Source organism: Miscanthus floridulus, chromosome 13 (genome assembly GCF_019320115.1).
Source record: "Miscanthus floridulus cultivar M001 chromosome 13, ASM1932011v1, whole genome shotgun sequence".
Lineage (NCBI taxonomy): Eukaryota > Viridiplantae > Streptophyta > Magnoliopsida > Poales > Poaceae > Miscanthus > Miscanthus floridulus.
Window position 1 is genome coordinate 76,558,810 of NC_089592.1, and position 23,602 is coordinate 76,582,411.

At 49.4% G+C, this 23,602-nt stretch overlaps 1 protein-coding gene and 1 long non-coding RNA gene across 2 annotated transcripts; one reads left to right on the top strand and one right to left on the bottom strand.

Annotated features, from left to right (window-relative positions):
* The first annotated feature begins 9,500 nt into the window (after positions 1 to 9,500).
* On the top strand, positions 9,501 to 10,816 carry LOC136499178 (uncharacterized). The gene is made up of 3 exons (XR_010769929.1): positions 9,501 to 9,580; positions 10,226 to 10,593; positions 10,694 to 10,816. It is a non-coding gene; the product is annotated as an uncharacterized lncRNA (long non-coding RNA).
* A 109-nt stretch (positions 10,817 to 10,925) lies between these two features.
* On the bottom strand, positions 10,926 to 22,006 carry LOC136499177 (proline--tRNA ligase, cytoplasmic). Its single transcript, XM_066494878.1, has 12 exons — positions 21,426 to 22,006; positions 21,257 to 21,339; positions 20,602 to 20,694; positions 20,203 to 20,319; positions 19,863 to 20,050; positions 19,055 to 19,121; positions 18,805 to 18,927; positions 18,539 to 18,691; positions 12,878 to 13,162; positions 11,776 to 11,994; positions 11,303 to 11,396; positions 10,926 to 11,197 (listed from the first exon to the last, which is right to left on the bottom strand). The coding sequence occupies exons 1-12, from the start codon at positions 21,463 to 21,465 to the stop codon at positions 11,133 to 11,135; spliced, it is 1,527 nt and encodes a 508-aa protein (XP_066350975.1). The 5' UTR covers positions 21,466 to 22,006; the 3' UTR covers positions 10,926 to 11,132.
* Positions 22,007 to 23,602: the final 1,596 nt, after the last annotated feature.

A 23,602-nucleotide genomic window follows, 5' to 3' on the forward strand; every position in this document is an offset into this window, starting at 1 on the left:
CACAGAGCAACAAGGGTCGCCACAAGCTGACCCCGCCATGAGAAGGACCGTACATCATCGCCCAAGTACTGAAGCCCGGGACCTACAAGCTGGCTAACGAGAAGGGCGAAATCTTCACCAACGCTTGGAACATAGAACAGCTACGTCGTTTTTATCCCTAAATTTCCAAGCATTGTATATGTCGTTTCTTGAAATACAATTAAAAAACGTTCTTTAGTTGGTCTTATTTTTCGAGAAACCCCCCGAGCCCATCGTAGGTCTCGGCAGTACAATAAACACGATAAGGGAGACTCAACTCTGCCTCGGCAGAACCAAGCCTCCCTCGGGGGCTAGATGGGGGACTCCCCCTAGGTCCCACGCACTATTCTTTAGTTGTTTTTCGCAAAAATTCCTACACCAAGACTCTAGCAGGCTCTGACGAATCATTTGTAAAGACTCCTCGGACCAAGGTCTGTTTCCTAAGCAAGAGGCCGGTAGAGTCGCGAGACGGCCTACGCCCCTGGGCTACGGCACTCCCTCACTACCTCTCGCTCAAGGGACGGCTTAGGCCCCAAAGGGGTGTTTTGCAAACGAAATCTGATCAGAAGCAACAGAGGACAAAGGCTTGGAAACATGAGAAAAACAACTAAGAGACACAAATACTTTAGAAATAGGGGCCTCGATGGCCACAAACGTTATGATACAAAAATAACCCATGTTCTATCTTTACATAGCCCCCGGGGCCCAGATTAAGGCTCAGGGCCTTCAGCACCGGCAGATGGTAGGGGAGGAACCACCTCCTCTTCGAAGAGCGTCGCCAGCGCCGTGCGAGGGCCTTCCGCCGCCTCCGTCAGCTTCACGACCGCCGCGTCGGCCTCCTCGTCATCATCAGGCAGAACATAGCCATCGCTGATGGCCAGGAGGTCAATGCCAAGGTAGTGAGAGGAGATGACGGCCATCGCCCGTTTGACACCCGTGTGCAGTGCCCCTCAGAGTCCGCTCGCGCATCTGGCTGCTCAGTGCAATCAAGCGACTCCCAAGGGAGCTACCTGACTGAACCCCCTTGACCTCCAAGGCCTCACAGGCGGAAAGGGCGGCACGTTTCAGCACCTCATGCTCCTCGATCTTAGTGTCGAGCACTGTGTGCACCACACTGGAAGCCTCGGCGGCCCGAGTGAACTCCGCCTCTGACTCTGCACCGCGGAAAATGGAATGAGGTCGAGCCAGAGAAAAAACAACCTAAGTTAGGGACGGAAGCCCACGGAACTCACCCTGGGCCTTCTGCTCCCAGCGTCGGGTCTCGGCCTGGCAGGCCTCGGCCTTCTCCTTCAACCGTTGGGCCTCGACCCAAGAGGCCTCGGCCGCCCTGGAAGCTTCACTCCCCAGCTCCGAGTCATACAAGGAAGTTAGGGAGCGAACATAAGGAAAAGGAAACAAAACAAGGGGACTAGAACTCACCCTCGACCGTCCCCCTCAAAACCACAGCCTCGATTTGCGAGGCCTCAACTGCAGCAAGGGCCTCGTTCAGAGCGCCTGTGGTCAGCCGGTGCGCACTCTCCTCCGCCCCCAGCTGCCCAGGCGAGGGCCTTGCCCGAGGCCGTCGCTTCTTCGGCCCGGGACCTGAAGGCATCCCGATCGCTGACGGCGCGGGTAAGCTCCTCCTCCAGCTCCTTGACCTGCGCCGCCAAGGGGGCGAGCTGCGTCTGGGCTGCAGCTGCCTCGACCTTCACGTCGGCACAGCGAAGGCGAAGGTCCTCCACCTCCGCGCTTCGCGCCGACTGAAGCTCGTTAGCATCGGCAAGAAGGCCCCTCTGCCGCTGAAGCTGGTCCCAGATGCCCCTCTCCCGCTGGAGAAAGACCGACTTCCCAAGGGACCGGGTCTCGAGCTCCTGAGGAGGCAGAACAGAGGTCGTCGATTGCGCCAAAACCGAGAAAAAAAACAACGTCACGCAAGAAAGGAAAACACGAACCTGGGCGACTCCGGGCAATTCGTCGGCCACCACAGACAGCGCCGTCCGTAGCGACTGCTCCGCCAGCTCGCGGTACTGCTCGAAGGTGCTCCAGCGCCCACCCTCGACCGTGTCCTCGAGGGCGAATAGAGGCTCCCCCTCAGGGTTGTCCCGGCTCCGCCACAGTACCTGCGGGTGATCCCACCCGCGAGGCTCGGGTCGCACCCGCACGAGGGCCGAGCTTCCCTCATCCTAGAGCGGCACCGGCCACTCCACGGCATTGGTCTCCTCGGCGTCGACCACCTCCCGCGCCCGGGAAGTATCGTCGGAGGAAATCGGATAGACCATCCGTCTTCCGGGCGCTCTCCCACAACAACGGCGGGCCCTGAACCAAGGGCACGACCGAGGCCTCCGCCGCCTGCATCCCCGCCTCCTGCACAGATGGCCTCACCACCATCATGATAGGCCTTGGTGACCTCGGGGGCTCCGGCCTCTACAGTCATGGCCTCAGCGGTCTCGGGGGCTCCGACCTCCGCCATCGTGGCCTCGGCAGATGCAGAGATGCCGACCGCGGCCACTGCGGTCTCGGCGGTCATGGGCGCCGTGGCCTCCATCGCCTCAGCCTCGAAGGCCCCGGGAGCCTCGGCAACAAAGGGCACGACGGCCCCATCCGACTGTGTAGGGGCCTGCCTCGGCAACCCCTCCTTGGGCAGCCGGTCCCTTTGGGTCGACCCTCGCCGACGCCACGCTGCCGTTGGATAGCGGCTTGTGCTCCGCCACCCAGTGGGCGGAGGAGCCGGGGCTCGCCTTAAGCGCCTTAAGGGGCGCCAAGGGGAGGTCGTCCGCAGGCCGCTTTCGACTAAAGAAATTTAACCTATAGGGTCAGCGCGAGACCAAAAAAGTGAACGGAAGACACTATGACCCTGCCAAAAATACACTTACTTTGAACGGGGCGGCCCCCGCTTCGCCACAGCAAACCTCATCCGCAACGGCAGAGGCGGCAGCTAGTGGCGTCGCATCCGTATCCATCGGCGCCGGTCAGGTCCTCAGCGGACCCCAGGCACCCCTTCGGTCCTCTGCGGGGGCGATGGCGTCGCCTCCACCGCCACCTGCTCCGCCGCGGCCACCGAGCTTACCGGGCTGATGGTGCGTTTGCCTAACGCCCGCGCCTCAGGCGTGTCGGCCTCAGCCCCGGAGCGAGCAACCGCCGGCCCCGGGTCCGCTTCTCCTCCCCTTCCTAGGGGTGCCGGGCTGCTTGCCGATGCCCCGGGCGCCACCTCCACGACGTCAGGAAGGTGGTCTAGGGGACCTTGCCCTTGTCGTTCCCGTCCGAGGCCTCCGTCGACAACGACGTCGATGGGGATTCCTCCAACGGGAGACCATCCTTCCGTTGCTGACGGCGGCGCTTATCCAATGCCTTGCGCGCGAGGATGTGCTTCGTGCGCTTCACCGCCTTAGCATCCTTTCGCTTCTTCTGCGCATCGGCGTGAGCGCGGTTGATCGCCCGCCGCCCCCGGTCCTCGGGAACGGGCGGCGGAGAGGAGTGTACGTCCCTCATCCCCTGAAGGAACGACAAACGCGCATAAGGAAACAAGGGATAAGGGGAGATTGAGGAGGCTCAGAGGCTACAAGCGGCACTCGACTTACCAGCGAAAGGAACCCCCACGACGGTCGCATCGTGAAGGGGGTCAAGTTGCCGCACCTCAACTTCGCATCTACCATCTCCCCCACCCGACGGAGAATTTCCTCGTCGGAGAGGGCGGAGGAGGACATCCAGGTGCCCTCAATGGGCTCACCCAGGCCTCATTCGAACAGCCACCGCCGCCAGAGCCATCAGCGGCAGCACCCTCCGGCGGTGGAAGGTGGCCACGACCATAGCTACGGTGAGGCCATGGCCCCGCAGTCTCGCCAGCCCCTCCAGGAGCGGCTCCAGCTTGGGCTGGTCGACCTTCGGAACACCCCACTACTTCCATTTCTCCGGACAACTCCCCACAATCCGCCCAGTGTAGGGGGGAAGTCCTCCGTCGTCGTTGCGGAGGTAAAACCAACTCGTGTACCACCGGTGGTTGGAGGACGTGAGTTGGGCCGGGATGTAGAGGTGCAGGCGGTCCTGACGCACTTGGAGAGTGCAGCCTCCGGCCCTCGATGCCTTCCTCTTACCCGACATGCCCGTCGGCTTGGTAGTATGCCCCGCCCGGAACAGGATGGAGCCACAACTCCCAATGGGGAGCGATCCCTAAATACCCCTCGCAGACGGCAATGAAGATAGCCGCCTGAGCGATGGAGTTGGGATTAAAATTATGGAGCTCCACGCCGTAGTAGTGCAGGGAGCGCCCGCATGAACCGGTCCGCCGGGACACCAAGGCCGCGCTCGTGGAAGGAGACGAAGCTCACGACGTAGCCGTCGCGAGGCCTCGGCTCCGGCTCGCCGTATGGAGCAATCCACTCCGGCCTACTAGGGTCTGTCACCTGGGCGGAGGAGTCCACCGTCGACAAGCGACTAGAGCATCTCCTCGGTGACGTCCGACGGATCCCAAGGGTCCGCCTCGACAACGACGACGTTGCCGGCCATGGGTGCGATGGAGGAATCGGGTGCGGCGGTGAGTTTTTCTCTGCCTCCCACGCTCTCGCTTTTTTCTCGCTTTCTCCCTAGGCTCGCTCTTCTCTCCTCTTCTTCTCGGCACCCGCTGCTCTGGCGACGGCTCGACGGAGGCGGTGCTAATACAGGCAAGGTAAGACGAGGAGGGGCGAGACTCCTCGGGTATTTATGCAGGGAGGAGGCGAAACGAACGGGCGATGAAATCGGGGAGGTTTTCCCCCTGTCCGGCGTGGTTAACCACGAGCCAATTTCGTCGGCCCACGCGCCCACGTCTCCCGCATTAAATGCGAGGACAGTTACGTCCCGTCCATCACAGTCACGCTCGGCCACTACGGCAGTAGGCATCGTTTCGCCTCCCCATGAAACCGCCTCAAAAGGCGCGCCACCTGTTGCCGAGCCAATAGGGAAGATATTCCCCGCGGACCTGTTCCTTTCATAGGAAGGAACCGGGCTCTGAGCCTATTACGATCCAGGGGTTCAAAGGCTGGACCCCAAAGGGTTTCGACAGCCGCCCCAGGATAACAGAGTCAGGGGCGACCGCGGGCGAGCCTATACGGGGCCGAGACCCAAGCGAGCGAAACGCTTGGGACGCCTAAAGTCGTGTCCGAGATCGGCAGGAAAGTATCCGAATGGGATCCCACCGTAGGGAGGCACCGAGCCACCGAGGCCCAACGAATGGCCTCGGCACCCACTAGAGAAATCCTCTGGTACTCTTGGAGTGTGTCTCTGGACCGCTAGCCGTCCCCTAACGAAACGGGGATTCGGGCCTCCACTCGGACTACCCGATAACAGCTCACCGGAAGTGCCACCGCTCGTGCCCATCGAGGGTAGCGAGGCACACTCCACCCCTCCTTCCGAGCGAAAAGGAAGCGCGAGAGTCGCATAAAAAGTCAGGGGAACCCCCGACGGCCTTCTCGCCCTATGCAGAGGCTAGGGGGCTCCTCCTGCAAATATGCCGAGACCCCATGACCCGGGCTCACGCCCAAAGGGGCCTCGGCAAACAAACCCTCACGCGCGAGGGGCGTATAAAAAGCCAGGGGAACTCCCGACGGCCCTCTCACGCAGAGGCTAGGGGCTCTTCCTGCAACCTTGCCGAGACCAGAATGGGCTCGGCAAACTAACCCTCCGTCCGAACGAAAAGGACATGTGAAAATCAGATGAAAGGGCCAGAACACCCAAGACAAAGACAAACACTCCAAAACCGCGCTAGAGGTTTCGCTACAAACACGATAAAGGGCACCAAGCCCGTTACGGTCCAGGGGTTCGAAGGCTAGGCCTCCAAAAGGTTTCGACAGCCGTCCCAGGGCAACAGAGTCAGGGACGACATCGGGGCGAGCCTACGAATGGCCCAGGCCTGAGCGAACGGTCGCTCGGGGCGTCCTAAGTTGTGTCCGAGACCGGCGGGGAAGTATCCGAATGGGATCCCACCGTAGGGAGGCACCGAGCCACCGAGGCCCACGAACGACCTCGGCACCCACTAGAGAAACCCCCTGGTACTCTTGGAGTGTGTCTCTGAACCACTAGCCGTCCCCTAGCGAACGGGGCTCGGGCCTCCACTCGGACTACCCGCTAATAGCTCACCGGAAGTGTCCACGCTTGTGCCCATCGAGGGTAGCCTGGCACATTCCACCCCTCCTTCCGAGCGAAAGGAAGCGTGAGGATCATACCCAAAGTCAGGGGACCCCTGACAAACCTCTCGCTCTGTGCGGAGGCTAGAGGGCTTTTTCCTGCAGCCTCGCCGAGACCCCCGCAACCCAAACTTGCGCTTGGGGGCTCGGCAAATGCAACAAGAACTACTCGTTCAGACGCAAAAATGAAGAAAGCCCCTGGAGGAGTAGCTCCACTCCTCCAGGGGCTCGGAGGCTACACCCGGCGGGTGCGCTCGCGCGCACCCACCGGAACCTCAAAAAACAAACCCCAATTCCTACGGGGTAGGTATAAAACAAGCCTCGGCAAGCCCTCAGGGGGAGTGCACGCACTCCCCCCGAGGCTCGGGGGCTACTGTCGGGTACCTTAGAACGGGGTACCCCAAGCAAACATCGAAAGGGTCGCTAAAGTCCCATCTAAAAAATAAAAACTAGAAGGTAAGTCGTGGGTCCCTCACCCGCCACGACCGAGCCCACTGGGTCCTCCTCCTCCTCGCCTCGAGCCTCGAGCAGGAGGTCTCAGCATCCTCACGTAAACTCCGCTTCGTGCGAGGCTCTCCAGGGAAGGCCTCGGCAGGGAACGCCGTCTCCGCCTCGCTCGAGGCTCTCCACAGAAGGCCTCGGCAGGAGGTGCATTCTCCGTATCGCGCGAGGCCTCTCGCGCGAGGCCTCGGTAAGGAGCCTGATCTCCGTCTCGCGCGAGGCCTTATTCTCCGTGTCGCTCGAGGCCGGCTCGTCCGCAGCCCGTCGCCCCCCGCCTCGGTCGACCCTCCCGACAGCGCGTCACGTCTCATTAATACTTCAACCACTCCCGCAATCTCAGCCGGACGGTGGCTCAACGCCACAGAATGGCCGACGCTGACCCGAGGTCACATCAGCGCCATACCGGCCGGGACAGGGCACGGCGGGGATTACCGGCCACTGTGTCCTAACACTGTGTCCACGATCAGCGCCATACCGGCTGGGACAGGGTACGACGGGGATTACCGGCCACTGTGTCCTAACGCTGTACCCACGATCAGCCGCCCGCTCAAGGCCTCGGCACTGTACACCTAGGGCCTCGGCGATCTTGGGGTTCGTGCCTGCCGAGACCTCCCCACCGCAGTGCAAGCCTCGGCACCGACTAAGTCTCTGTCTCGCGCACAGTCCGTCCACAGTGGCTTGCACGTTCGCCGCCGCGTCCACTCTGAGGCATTCCCTGGGGCTCCCACGACGTACAGGATCTGATGGGACAACCACGCCGCCCCAGTACTCCAAGGACGGACCACTCCTACAACCACGCCGCCCCAGTACTCCAAGGACGGACCACTCCTACGACCACGCCGCCACAGGAACAGGCCACAGGGCTCGGACGTGCCACCCCTATTGGCACGACGTCGCATAGTAATACATGTACTGTCCTTGTTCCTCCCTTCAACTATAAAAGGAGAGGACTTGGGCCACTTAGGGGGGGGGGAAGAACACACACACGCACACATTCCTGCCGCTTGAGAGCAACGTCTCAGACGGCCCACACGACACCCTGCCGAGACCTGGGACTAGTTCCCTCTCTCCCTTAGCTTGTAACCCCCTACTACGAGCACTTCGGTGCAAGGAATACGAGTTCGATCTCTCAGACTGGACGTAGGGCACCGATTGCCTGAACCAGTATAAATCTTGTGTCTCTTTGCATCACCATCCGGAATCGGGAGCACGCAGAACAAATTCACTAGTCGGTTGAGGACCCCCCGGTCCGAAACACCGACACAAGTATATTATCAAATGAGTGTCAATACTAATTTACTGACCAAATTAGGAACTGAACTATTGAGAATACCCATATGGTACTGTAGAATTAAATACTCTAGGTACATTATGCATAAATTATCTGTAGAATTTTTAGTTTGCTTTTTTACCTTACAATGAAATGTTCTCCTTCCCTTTGATTTATTTTGGTCGTGCTCCATCTGTGCCAAATTGAAGAGTTTCCAGATCTGTCCCAGTTTCTTTTCAATCCTACGAGGCCCAAAAACAGGCCTCTGACTAACTATGTTTTGAGATTCTATTGATTTTTCTAGATTAGCTAATGAGCCATTACAGCACACATCTTTCGAAGCTATTGTGAATCTGCGGACAGTTTTCCATTGTGTAAACTAAATGCACGTGTCATTTCTATTCGTGGCACACGGAGCAGCATAAATAAAGTTCAATTTGATGAGTGCCCAAGTTATCAAAGAGAGAACTGTTATGTATCTTGTCGTATAATGCTTAATAGTCCCCTCATATATATTGTTTTGTAATGGTGAATTCCATATGAGAGAGAGAAGGCTAAGAATAACAATGCACAAGATACTCCCGCAATTTTAAAATGCCATAATAGCTGAACTGTTTTACTAAATACATCTTCTTGATACTTATTGACTGGAAGTACAGATGTATTTTCATTTTTCCTTAGATATGGTTGTTTGCAAGCCTCGCTATAGTGAATTATGTTGGATGCACAAAGCCACCTGCTGATGCTACGACCGTGAGGTTCATTTTTGGGATCTGCTAAATTCTTACCTGATGGCAATGCATGTTTCCTCTTATTGCAGCATGCAAGACATTCTTGATGCTATGAAAGGTATGCTCTCCTATAAATTAGACTCAGTATATATGATTATCTTGCATTACACCTCGGTTCAATATACAGGAATGCACTTGCAATCCAATTAGCTAGCTCTATTCAATATATTTGTTCAAATTTTACTATTCTTTCTACGATTTTATGGTCAGTACTCAAATACATTAATTTCTGCGATAGTATTCTAAAGTTGAATAGCTTTATAATTGACGGATTTTAATTTCCAGTAGCAAAATACATGGTCCTTAGGTCTGTTTACAGGACTGAAAGCTTACCTGCATTCTTATTATGTTTTTTTGGAACAACTTATGATTTATCACCTGATAATCACAAGCTTCAGGGCACTATTTTTTTTAACAATATATTGCCTGATTCTGAGTGACTTACAAAGCATGAGAAAGTAGTTGACTCAAAATGTCAAATCCAGAGATGAGAGAGTTGTTTTTGAGATGCACTGGTTTTTATACTCAGTTAATTGTATTGTGGTTGAAACAATGCATTTGGTCTTGCTTAGAGCTAATTATTTATACATTTCATTGTAATAACTTTCAGTTCAACTATTGGGCACTGTGCTGTTATGCATATGTTGTTATTTTCCATCTCTACCTTACCTTAATGTTTATTGATGAAGATGGTTTTTGTTATTTCATTCCACTGAATGCATTTAGAGATTATTTACAGCAAAGTACTTCACCTATTTTTTCCACCTTTATGGATCTCCAGGCATTTCATCAGGCCTTCTTTTTCTGAGTTGGTTTTGGTTGGAATGCTGTCAGATGGTTCATCAACTCTTTGTTATGCCCAGGTAGGTTGTTCATTTGCCTGATCCATTCTAATTATGGGTTGTTTGGATGTCTTAACTATGTTTTTTTTTAATTCACAAGATTAAAGCTTCATTAGGAGCTATTATGCACTTTAACCTGGAATTTCAGTTGTAATTCCCCTGGTTAATAATAAGTCTCCAAAACATAGATGTTAATAATTTGTTGGAGTAGGGGTGCACGCACCACCAAAGCCACAGCCAGGCACATCAGTTTCCTCCTCAGCCCATGGCCAAGGCCATTTTGATCAGATGCGAGACTGTGTCCAACCCATATTGGATTGGACTGTTGCGAGTAGAACCATATGATAGCAGACTTGCCTGGCATAGCCCAGGCTGGCCGGTAGTCTTGCCTGGCACTATTTCTAATCTCCCGCAACAGCCCAAGCTCAGTTTGTTTTGCTGACTTTATACCTTATCCTTACATAAGTCCTTTTGCAAGTGAAGAAACATTTTCATATGCCAAACTGATTGAGTTTCAGTATCCTGAATCCTAAGTCAATGAAGCTGAAGTTTTGATATTATACCATGTTTCAATTTTATCTTCTGTGTTCCTATTATCTGTGCAACTAACATATTTGTATCAGTTATTAGGATGTAAGGGACCTTACTTATCATCGACCAATGCAGGTGGCTACAATGTTAGGCAGGATGATGGTGTCACAGCTGGTGAAGCCCCATTGACAAGTTACGTTTATTCGAGTGGGTGCTTGTGGTGGCGGGCAGGATTTATGTTTCAGGATTTCTATCGTCGGATTTCCTACCTTTGTTGTGGTTCAATTTAGGCAATGGAGATATGGAGGAAGGTGGGTCAGATTGCATAGCTAGGGAAGGAGATAATCAGAACACTTTACCCCTGGTGCTGATTAATTCTATCCTTAAATATCATGGTATTCCAAGGTATCCACGAATCTGTACAGAGCTGTGGGTGTAAAGCAACCTTGCAATAATTTGTGAACTATGCACAGGCCAAAACTGGAGTTGAACAATATCAACTGGTTAGCACTTCAGGTGTCCCGTCTGTTGTTTGACATTCTACTTCAATGAGATCTAAGATATATTTACATGTAGTTTCTTTTTTTATACTCTTTTGCTAAGAAAAAATTGAGGCTCCCCGTAGCAACGCACGGGCATCAGCAAGTCATGATAAAGGCTGAGATTGGGTTTGCAAAAGGTGAAACAAGGACTCCAGTGAAATGCGGGCATGAATTTCATGATAAATTTGACTTTGCCCAGAGATAAAGAGGTCCAGTTAAATTACGGTGAGAATTATGTGTTGCAATCAGATATGAAGCGTTTTTTTTCTACTTATAGCAACAATGTACGCCAGTAAACGAATATGTCTTCTCATTCTTGCAACATCCAAACTCAAATAGCAATGTATGCTGGAACAAATGGCTTTTGCCAGCAGTGATGACATGAGAACTGCAAGTCGATGTAAAACACAATGTAAATGGATTTTCAGATTTGTATCTGAAATTCCGAAGCTACATGATTTCACTAGAACTGAATCCGAAAAGACTCCCACCACAGACCATCAGTAGCTGCGGCCCCAGAACGACCACTTCTTCGCGAGCTTTCCAGATGCAAAGCACAGGGTACCTGAATTTAGGTTGTACAAGACAGGTCAGCATGACAATATAAATGCAACAATCATAACAAGGAAAACCATAGGTAACTTGCATGCAGGCCCTCATAGAGCCATACCTTCTGGAAGTTCAGGCTGTTCAAATGGAGTACACAATGTTTTTGCAGCTCCGAGTTCCCCTTTAGTCTGAGCTTTCACATCTTTCTCAACTTCCTGTATGGGGAAAAGAAATTTACAGACATTGCAGGCGGAAGGACAATTGAACTGGTAGGTATAAGGAGCATCAAGAAAGGCTAGTTCATGGTAGTAATTGACTGATAAACTTCCAATTGTCTCTCATCTGCAACATTTTCGAAATACTTATAATTTTGTGGTAAGCCAAGGACCACAGGTGATGACAATGACGCAAACTTTTAAGGAAGAGTTTCCCAATTATATTTTATGTATCCCACCTCCTACTTCTACAGTTGGAAGTATATGGTGGCAAAAGTGTCGATAACTCTTATTTGTTAATTGTTGCCAAGGTTTCGAAGAACGAATTCAGGACAAAAGGCAGCTCTGATAAAAAAAAAAATTTGACAACTTCAAGTACCTCCTCATCACACCATGGAGCCAAGATCAACCTTTTGTTATTCAGAGCAGTTGTGAATTCATCCCAAGTGTTGATGACTTGAACACAGGCATCTCTCTTTTCTTGGGCTGCTTTGAACAGATTTGTTTGAATCTCATCCAGTAACACTTTAACCTCTTCAACCAAATTGGTCACAGGAATGTCAGCCTTTGCACCGTTGTCCCGGCGGACAATGCGCACCTAAAAAGAACAGATATAATTTCACACTCAATTTTTTTTCACATACTCATGGGAATTGAAGTTCACAAAAACATAGTAATTTGGATATTGCAGCAAATATAAGAATCAGAACATTGTTGCCACTCAACAGCTGTTTTGCAGAGGCACACAGATTGGACATTAGTAGCTGGAAAAGAAGTATCAATTGAAAAGGTCAACCTTTGTATGTTTTGAGCAAATAATTATTTGTCAAATGGTATGCAAGCTTAATGACTATAAAAGTTGTAACAATGTGTTCGTATTTCTCACATATTTTTTAATGTGATATTGATTTTGTATCAAATGATAACACATTTTAAGAGAAATTTATGGTCAAGTTTTAGTTTTGAAGACTCTCAAATCCTTGTACGCCTGTCCAAAAATGATAATCGTATTAGACCAGAGGAAAAGTCATACAAAATAGATTTTGACTATTAAATTCTCTTATATATAATATAAAGTTCGCAGGCTAAAAAATCAATATCATCTTAGAGGCACTTTTAATATAAATCTATTGATGTAAGTTTTATGCTCTAAACTTTCGTACACTTTTCCTCCGGTCAAATACAATTATCATTTATGAACGGAGGGAGTAGTATCAAAGAATTACTGGTAATACAAGCAAAAAGGAATGATGAAATAAAACAAGGGAAGAGTAACCAGCCAACTAACAAGGTTGCTTATCTTTAAAAGGATATGAAAAGTATTATACTCTTAACTAGCTGCAGATAGTCCTAGTGAAAAGAAGCAAGATTACAAAAGTGATTCATGTGGCACATTAATTTATATAAAAAACAAGAGCCAACAAAAAATGTGACCAAATTTAAACATGAATGGCGATCTGCGAGAAATCAGTAGTCAGTACCTGTTTGTTTGCCAGATCTTTTGGACCAATCTCAATTCTCAATGGAACACCTTTCATTTCCCAGTGAGAATACTTCCAACCTGGAGAGTAATTTTCACGGGTGTCCTGATCCGCTCGAATCCCAGATTGATTGAGTGTGTAAACAGTTGATTCACAGGCTCCCTTTATGGCAGTTGTGTCAGCATCCTTATAAGGCACTGCAATCACAATTACCTGGATTGGTGCCACCTTTGGTGGTAATACTAAGCCTTTGTCATCACCATGTGTCATCACCATCACTCCAATCTGCAAGGGCATAGGTTCTATATTACTATGTATTATAGACAAACATAATTTGTGCAGAACACTATGCAACTGGAAATCCAAGGAGCATAAAAATCATTATCTCAATGCAACATGTGTTGTTTTTTCAAAAAAAAAAATGCATGCCATCACTAGAATTTCCATTTTTTCTTTTTCCTTCAATGGGATGGGGTTGACTCTAGGAGGGAGAGATTGGGGAAGGAAAGAGAAGAGGCTCAGAAGGGAGAACACTGGTCTCTCTTCTACCATATACTCCCTATTACCCATCAACAGCAGTCGTAACATGCCCACTCCACCAAACCTAGATTCTGTATAGGTTAAGTGGTCTATTGCAACATTACACTTGCAATGACCTACAAAGGGCTATAATGAGAAGCTGGCTGTACATGATTTCAGCAGATCCATCATCCAAGTAAAGTAAGCAGCTACAGAACAAGGGTTCCGCAAAATGGAAGGCAGTAAGCCAGGTACTGCCAGGAACTGAAAATTACAGTGACTACCTGGAACAATTGTTTCGGTGAGAGCATTACCATTTCAGCAAGCATTTTGTTGTTTCAGGCTCTATTTGATGATTATATGAGTGTTGGTTCCATGTTTCTATTTGAACATTGAGATTTCAAGAACAATACGAAAAAAATGCAATGTAACAAGGATAGACCAGCAACCACTGGTTTCTGGATCCAAGCCCCGGACCATGAAACCTTTAGTGAACTATTTTCAAAACCTGGTGCAAACAGAAGTTAGCACCAATGATTTGATCTCGCAAACTGATGACATGGCATATTGGACATGTTCAAAATAAATTTTAAGTATACATGTAACCCTCTTAGCGACGCGCCATATCAGAACCCGGGTATGGTGTTAAATGGGCAAGGGCCGGGTCGGCACCCCCTTGGTGACGCGCCGTGTCAGCGATTTGGGCATGGTGTCAAGTGAGCAAGGATCGGGTCGTCGCTTCCTTAGTGGCGCGCTACATCGGCGTCCGGGTGTAGTGAAAAATGAGCAAGGGTCTTCACATCTGAGTCGACGGGTGCGAAGAGTAAGGAAGCTAGTCGGACCAACTAGGATCCATTTAGGTAGTTGGAATGTAGGGTCACTTACAAGTAAGTTAAGAGAATTAGTTGATACCGCGACTAGGAGGCGTGTAAATAAATTATAGCGTTCAAGAGACTAAATGGAAGGGTCAGAAGGCGAATGAGGTGGACAATACAGGTTTCAAGCTTTTGTACACAGGGACAGTGGCGAATAGAAATGGAGTAGGAGTTTTAATTGATAAGAGCCTCAAGAATGGTGTGGTGGGAGTGAGAAGGCAAGGAGATAGGATTATCTTAGTCAAGCTTGTCGTTGGTGATATGGTCTTGAACGTAATTAGTGCGTATGCCCCCCCAAGTAGGCCTCGACAAGAGTGCTAAGAGACAGTTATGGGAAGACTTAGATTGCCTGATTAGAGCTATACCTAGTAGTGAGAAGCTTTTTATAGGAGGAGATCTTAATGGGCATGTAGGTACTACAAGCGCAGGTTTCGAGGCAGTTCATGGAGGTTTTGGATATGGTTGTAGGAATCAGGAGGGGGAGGAAGTTCTGGACTTCGCGGTAGCTTTTGACCTGATGATAGCCAACACTTTCTTTAGAAAGAGAGAATCTCATCTATTGACCTTCAGTAGCGGACCACACTCTAGCCAGATTGACTTTGTCCTCGCAAGAAGAAAGGACAAACGAGCATATTTGGGTTGCAAGGTGATACCAGGGGAATGTGTTGTTTCTCAACATAAGCTTTTGGTGGCAGACTTTCGTTTTCAGGTGCGTGCCCGTAGGGATAAACAAGCTAAGATTGAAAGAACAAAGTGGTGGAAACTGATAGGAGAGACATCAGAGGTATTCAGGGAAAGGGTTATCAAAGAGGGCTCTTGGAAGAAAGAAGAGGACATAAACAACATGTGTGAGAAGATGGCAACCAACATTCGGAACGTGGCCTCAGAGGTGTGTGGAGTAACCAAAGGAAGTGGAGGCGAGGCTAAAGATACTTGGTGGTGGAACGGGGAAGTACAAAGGGCTATTAAGGAGATGAAAGAATGCTATAGACGCTTGTACCATGACAAGAGTGTGGACAACATAGAGAAGTACAAGGTGACAAAGAAGACCGCAAAGCGAGTTGTAAGTGTGGCAAAGGGTAGAGCGTACGAGGATCTTTTCCAACATTTGAGTACGAAAAAAGGAGAGAAGGACATTTATAGGATGGCTAGGGTTCGTGAGAGAAAGACATGGGACTTCAACCAAGTTAAGTGCATTAAAACCAAGTTAAGTGCATTAAGGATGAATGGGGCATCTCTTGGTGAAGGAGGATGAGATCTGACATCGATGGCAAGAGTATTTTGACAAATTGTTCAATGGTGAGAATACGGACACAACCTTTCAGTTGGATGACTCTTTTGATGACACCAATAAGCGCTTTGTGCGGAGAATCCAAGAATCTAAGGTCAGAGAGGCGTTGAAATGGATGAAAGGAGGTAAGGCGATGGGACCGGATGGTATCCCAATCGAGGTGTGGAGATGCCTCGGGGACATAGCTATAGTATGGCTAACCAAGCTGTTCAACCATATTTTTCGATCGAACAAGATGCCTAACGAGTAGAGAAGTATATTGGTACCGAACTACAACAATAAAGAGGATATTCAAAGTTGTACTAATTATCGGGGAATTAAGTTGATGAGCCATACTATGAAGCTATGGGAGAGAGTTATCGAGCATCGCTTGAGAGCAATAACGTGGGTCTCTATGAACCAATTTGGTTTCATACCCGAAAGGTCAACCATGGAAGCCATTTTCTTAATAAGACAAGTTATGGAGCGGTATAGGGAAAAGAAGGACCTACACATGGTTTTTATTGACTTGGAGAAGGCTTATGATAAAATACAAAAGAATGTTATGTGGTGGGCTTTGGACAAACATAAAGTCCCAACGAAGTACGTCAGGCCCATTAAGGACATGTACAACAATGTTGTGACTAATGTTCGAACAAGTGATGGAGACACGGATGACTTCCCGATTAGGATAGGACTACATCAAGGGTCAGCTTTGAGCCCTTATCTGTTTGCCTTAGTGATGGATGAGGTCACAAGGGACATACAAGAGGACATCTCTTGGTGTATGCTTTTCGCGGACGATGTAGTGCTAGTCATAGTTATTAAGGTGCTAAGGCGAGACGTGGCAAGTCACCCCCCTTCCAATCGCCTAGGCGACGCCTAGGCGATCATAAGGTGAGGCAAGGCGACGCCATATGTTCAAGGCAGGAGAATGGAGAAGGGATAAAGGGCATACCCAGTGCAGAGAGCTCCCGCTCTGTGCGGGGTCTGGGGAAGGGTGTCAGTGGCAAGCCTTACCCTCGCCTGTGAAATGCGAGGAGACCGCGACTCAAACCCGGGACCTTCTGGTCACAGGCGGTAAGACTCTACCGCTTGCACCAGGCCCGCCCAGAATGGAGAAGGGATACAAATGAAAAATGAAAAAGTACAAGAAGAAGGACAAGGAACATAAAAGGCCCAGTCCAGCAGACAGCCCATAAAAGCCCTCCCCAACTATCCTGAACTATCTAGGGCTGCCACTGCTCCTCTCCAAGTGCTTCTTCTCCCTCTCGAACACCTTCTTCAGTATCCACTGCTGGAGCCGCCTCCTTCCAGATCTCTCCCCTTCCTCACTGCTGCTGTCGCCCCCTTCTAGATCTCCCCTCCCCTTCCTCACTGCTGCTGCCGCCCACCTTCTAGATCCCTGTGCGAGATCCCCTGCTGTTGCCCTTCAAGAGCCCCTCCCAGATCTGCTGGGGAGCAGAGCTGGCGGGGATGGGAGCAGAGTTGATGGGGATGGGAGCAGAGATTAGTGGTTAGCCTTGCCTGGTCCTCCAGTTCTTCCTATGTCTCCTCCCTCCCCTGCTCCCTCATTTTGCTGGTTTTGGTCGTGGCGTCGAGGACGCCCCGACTTTTTTCAGCGCCTGGACGACTAGGCGACGACTTAAAAACTATGGTGCTAGTTGATGAAAGCCGGACAGGAGTGAATCAGAAACTGGAGTTATGGCGGGAGACTTTGGAGTCCAAAGGTTTTAGACTCAGTAGAACTAAAACTGAGTATATGAGATGTGACTTCGGCACTACTACTCGGGAGGAGGAAGATATTAGTTTGGAAGGTCAAGTAGTGCCTAGGAAGGATACCTTTCGATATTTAGGATCAATGCTACAGAGAGACGGGGATATTGATGAAGATGTTAGCCATAAAATCAAACCAGGGTGGATGAAGTGGCGCCAAGCATCTGATGTCATATGTGACAAAAGGGTACCACATAAGCTAAAAGGCAAGTTTTATAGGACGGCGATTAGACCTGCTATGTTATACGGTGCAGAATGTTGGCCTACGAAAAGACGACATGTTCAACAGATAAGTGTCGTGGAAATACGTATGTTGCGTTGGATTTGCGGTCATACAAGAAGGGATCGAGTTCGGAACGATGATATACGTGATAGATGAGGGGTAGCACCAATTGAAGAAAAGCTTGTCCAACACCGGTTGAGATGGTTTGGACACGTCCAACGGAGACCTCCAGAGGCACCGATGCGTAGTGGAATCCTAAGCCAGGATAGTAACGTGAAGAGAGACAGAGGAAGACCGAAGTTGACTTGGGTAGAGGCAATAAAAGGAGACTTGAAAGGATGGAATATACCCAAAGACTTAGCCTTAGATAGGAGTGCTTGGAAAACAGCTATTCACGTGCCTGAACCTTGATTGCTTCTGCTGGGTTTCAACTCTAGCCTACCCCAACTTGTTTGGGAATTGGGACTTAAAGGCTTTGTTGTTGTTGTTGTACACTTGCTCAGTATATTATCAAAGAATAATTCTTATCTACTTTCCATGGTTTCACTCGACAATCATATCATCGAACAGCAGTCTAGATCAAGTTAAGGTGGTACTAAAGAGTAAAGACCTAACAGATCTACAGGTGCAAGTGTATGAGGCACCAGGATCAGGTGCAACTGAACGTGACCTGAGCAATTGGTTTGCAGGTCTAAAGGCTGAGATTGGGTGCTTTGGTGAAATCTGTATATTTCTGTTCCCCTATATTAAAATCGCTACGATGCAGTGCAAATGAACCTTTGATTTTGCATCCTATGGCGCTAGTGCAACTGCTTAGCATTAAATGAACACTAGTGACTACACATGATAACGGTCCATGGATGATGTTACAGTTCACTTTGTTCACTAGATATCGACTACCTATGGACAAAAGTATCATGCGCAGCATACAAAATGAAAGCATCATTTCCATCCCCACGTCAATTATGCATTTTCAATCAAAGGAGTGTGAGAATTACCGAGCGGGTAGTGTAGGCCCAAGAGTTTTGCCAAACCATTTCCCTAACACCCTTCTCATTCTCAAAAGTGATATCAAACATCTTGGCGAAGTTTTGACCAAGACAATGTGAGGTTGCACCTTGTATGCCACGACCAGTGTTTGGAATGAAGGCCTGGTAAAACAATATTTAGCAACAAGCATATTACAATAAAATACTGGAATTAATATTCTTTTTCATCAGGATAGTTAAGGAAAGGCTACAATATTTTAGGAATGTATCAATACCTCAACACTGGTGGTATAAAGTCCACCTGCAAATTTTTCCATCTCACTTTTCCTCCCTTTGGACACTGGAACTGCTAAAAATTCTTCATATATCCTTCTGTACAGTTCCAATATTTGGAGAACCTGCGAATATCACCATGGATTAAAATAACCTGAGAATATCGTACTTGGCAATGGACTCACCAAAACCACAATAATAGTAGTTGACAACAGAACCATATAAAAACTGTGCAAAAATATGTACTTCTACCTCTTCATCTGCCTCTTCTTTAGTCGCAAAAGCAGTATGCCCCTCTTGCCACAGAAATTCACGGCTCCTGAAGAAAGTAGTTGCAGAATGTTTAGCAGGAAAAAAACTGGGTACAGCCATATGCACAGAAACAAAGGGTGCATGAAATTTATTCCCTCGGTCAAAAATACAACGCCCACACACACATTTTGAAATTCAAACCTTGTAACTCTAGACCAACAACTAGGCTATCCAAAAATGAGTTTAGTGATACACAAGCAGAGCCACTAGATTCATATTCCAGTGTACATTTCTATGGTTACAATTTTGTAACTATAAGTTTGAGAAATTCATGGTCAACGTTCAATTTTGAAGACTGTACCAAGTGGAAAATAGACGTAGTCAGTTCTCAAACTTATAAGAAGGAAGAGGATCAGCTCAAATGGTGGGTGTCGTGGATACTATACAAAAATAGCACATTGAACATTTTAATTACTCGGGGCGACAATTTTGAGGACAAGTAGCCAATGCCTTTATTAACACCATTGGACCACTTGTTCAAATGTTCTAGAATAAATAACAATGCCAAAGTGCTATTTCATTATCTTATGACAAGAAATGAAATATGGGAGCTCCTTGATTTTTCAAAATATTGAGAGCTGACAAGTGAGGCAACCATCTGGGCGTGTTCTTATCACCAATGCATTAACATGCAAGCAATGAACTATGCGAATTTGCTAGTTAGACAGTATGGCAAGCCAACAAATGAGGTAATAAGGCAGGCAAGGAGAATTGCATAACTACATTGGCAAGCCAACGAATGAGATACCTTATGAAAGGAGTAGGATTGCTAAACTCCCATCTAACAACATTACACCATTGGTTACACCTCAAGGGTAAGTCTCGGTGGCTTCTTATCCATTTGGAGAAGTATGGATACATGACAGTCTCACTTGTGGGGCGGATTGCAATAGGTGCTTCCAATTCAGATTTCCCTGACTTAGTAACCCAAGCTACCTGCAAGAAGAATATATTACTTTCCTTTTTTTGCATAAGTGACCATGCGAAAAAAATATTATAGTTGGGCAGACTGACTTGAAGAATTGAACAAATATCCTAACTGTTAAAATCTGGAAATGGAGATGTGAAGGAAAGAGTAAAAGGCACACCTCAGGTGCAAAGCCCTCAATGTGGTCCTTTTCCTTCTGTAGAACATTCTCAGTAACAAAAAGAGGGAAATAATATGGTTTGAGCTTCAGCTTTTTAATTTCTGCATCAAAGAATTCCTGCACCAAATCACAAAGCAGTTATCAAAATTAAAGTAATGTTACTACGATTCACAAATATGTATAGAAACAAACATAAAGGACGACCCTGATGTTAAACATAGCTTCCTACATATTTCAGGGTCAGAACTTCTGTTATGGAGAAGCTGTGAAAAGTTCTACACCACACTAGAAATCAGTCTCCAGATACAAGGGTGGCTATTCTTTAGCACTGAGATTACAATCCCAGAATTGGCAACAAAGGACATGTATGGTTTTTAGTCCGTATTGGCAAAAACTTACTTTCAGTAGCTCCCAGATTTCCATCGCCCATGGCCTCAATATGTAACAACCAGAGATGTCATAGTACTCGATCATTTCACTGTTAACAACAACCTGGAGGAACAAATAACAATGCTCTGAATTAGCCCCATGGAAAGAACAAGGTATAATTTCATACAAAAAACGAGGACTATGTTTCGAGGAAAGATATTTTGCCATGTGTCAAACAGAGCGATCAAAGAATAGCAGCATGCCAGTATGAATATGCTACTTAATGAAATCACTGCACCTGAAACAATATAGCAAGCAGCTACTCCAGTTTCTCATAACTAGGGTGAGTTTGTGATTGCTGTGATGAACTTTGCAGCTTTTGCCGTGGGCTCCAAGTAGTTTGGCCAATAATTTTAGTAGGTCTAGAATAGGAAACTATGGTTTAGAATTGTAACAGTGTCTGTTCACAAAGACCAAAAAATTCTAAGCTACTCGAACAGTGGTTTCTCCTAAACCCTCTTACACCAATTCTATCAAAACCTTCGAATTTCATCCCCGCAGAGGCGCCGAGCACCAACATCAATCAAATTGGAACTATCAACATGAAATCAAATGGATCTACCAACATGAATCAAATCGGAACTAGATGCCCTACCACAACGAAACAAATTAACGCTTAACCAACCTCGGAGTACCACTCCCCGAAGTTGTTGTCCTTCTTATAGGCCATCCCGAGCTTCGTCTCCTTCTTCACCTCCTTCTTCTTCCCTGCAATCCGCAATCAAGCAAGTTCAGATGCAAACGAACCCAACGGTGACGGTGGAAGACGACGGGGAAGGAGGAGGTGTTCGAACCTCCGCCGCCCTTGGCTGCGCCGCCCTTGCTGGTCGACATGGCTCACAGATTCGGTTCTCGGTCGCGCAGCTGTGCAGCGGGGATCAGGGAGGATGAGGTGACGGCGCGAGCGAGGCGGGTGCCTCGCTAGGGTTTTGTGGCGGCTGCGGGCGGAAGGATGTGTGGGTGGGGTAGAGTAGGCGGCCACTCCGAGTCAGAGGAGCGCGCAGGTTGCCAATGGGACGGACGGCAGGGTGCACACGGTGCACGGGCACGCGTTGGCTGTTTTGCGCGCGGGCGGGATCTGTGGGCCTGGTTCACGGGTGACGTCACAAGGTGGGTTCGGCCGGTGCTGGGGATCGGGATGGTTGCAGAGCAAATGGAATGGAGCGATGCCGGGAGGAGAATATTCGGCCAAGATTCGGGATGAGCTCGCTCCCACAAATAGGATCGGGCGAACGCGCTCGTCCCGCGGAGACGTCGTCGCCCTCCCTCCGTCTCTCTGTCCACGCTGGGCTGGTCGGCACGGCCAGGGAAGATGCGAGCGGGCGGCGGCTCGGCGTTCTCCTCCTCGCACGCAGCAGAGACGGCCGGAGACGCGACGGCGCGGGGCGAGAACGGCCGGAAACGGCGCAAGCGCGGGGTGGGGACGGCCGGAGAGCAGGAGCGTCGGCACCGGGCGGAGATTTCGCTCCGTGGACGGATGCAGGTTGCTGTTGATGAAGGCCCATAGCCTCCACCCATTGCTTTGCTGCTGTTGATGAAGGCCCGTAGCTTACCCTCCCACACAAGCAGCACTCGTGCTTGGGCCAGGCTGGCTGAACAAGTCCACGAAACGGGCCCTTTTGACCTCGTAAACACAAACGCTGAGCTGGAGGCCTACGTAGGGCGGTCTGGAGCGAGCCAGCGAGGGCTTAGCTAGCGCCAGGCAAGAGGTGTCCGGGGTAGGTGACTGATCCGATCTCCGCAACTGTATGACTGTGTGCTTTGCTACTTTTCTCTTTTCTCTTTTTGGTTCTGTTGCATGAGAGCTTCGTTTTGCCCGACTTGGCATCATCACGGCTTCGAACATGGACAAAAGATTCTTTACTTTTTAATTAGGAAGAAGTCTACATGGCCTCTCCAAACCAGCCAAGTTGACATGTTGGCGCTCGGGCCCACGCGTCATAGAAAGATGAGGTGATGCGGAAGCGCTGGAGCAGCAAGTGGTCCCCGCGGTGCTCTTCTTCGTGAGGGCACGGGGCATGCTGGCCGGGGCGCCGTTCCGCCACAAGCGTGCGCGGCCGGGCTACTTTTGGGAACGCTAGCGCTCTCTCTCCGTGTCCAAGACGTCATCGGGGTCGAGTGTTTTCACATCGCCCCAGGTGGCTTCCACGCTTGAGTGGCCAGTGTTAGACTATCCGGATCGTCTAGGAGTAGATCTAGCCGGGGTGCTTGATGAAACAAGACCTAGAACACGTTCTAGTGTAACGATAGAGAGACATAGAGAGGTGGATGAGGTCTGACGAACCTGACACCGCGGAGAGGGTAGATCCAGAGGCCTCCATTGAGTTCGTTGGTGAAGTCTGCGCACGGGCAGCGACGGTCGGGGAAGACGTGTCGGAGATGCGGTGCCGGCGGTGAAGATCGATGACGGGGCAGTGTTGTGATGGAGGTACTGTCGATGTTTTACCACCGATAGCCTACCACGGGGGTACCCAGGGCAGTATGTTCGGGCTTCGGCGTATGCCGAACTCGATGGTTTACGCAAGAGACAGCCGATTTATCCTGGTTCAGGCCCTCGATCGTAGATCGAGTAATAACCTTACGTCCAGTCGGCCTTAGCCTTTGCGTTGGATTGATTATGATCTGCTCTGTTCTCCCTTTTGACAGGAGCATTGCCCTCCTTTATATAGTCAGGAGGCCAGAGTCCTAGTCGATTTACAATGAGATTTCCTAGTAGGATTACTTGATAGTTCTACTACTAAGATTTACATGGGAAGAATCCTAGTTGAACTAGATCTTCTCTCTCCCTTGCGGGGTATCCTGTGGGTCCCGTATCGACAAGCCCCCGAGCACTTCATGGTTGAGCTCTGAAAGTCTCGCTCTGCCCCTTCAAGTCTTGTTGAGTAGGAATAAGATGTCATCCGAGTGCTTTCTGGAGTGAAACCTTGTAGCGCTTCTTAGGATCTTTGAGTGGTGAGTGCTTTTCTGAAGA

Excerpts from the sequence above, each read along its gene's own strand:
- LOC136499177 (XM_066494878.1), bottom strand. The coding sequence starts at position 21,465 with ATGTCGACCAGCAAGGGCGGCGCAGCCAAGGGCGGCGGAG. Across the intron at positions 18,928-19,054 it reads AAGAAGAGGCAGATGAAGAG|GTTCTCCAAATATTGGAACT; the intron begins GTAGAAGTACAT and ends TGATATTCGCAG. Across the intron at positions 11,995-12,877 it reads AAGATCTGGCAAACAAACAG|GTGCGCATTGTCCGCCGGGA; the intron begins GTACTGACTACT and ends TGTTCTTTTTAG.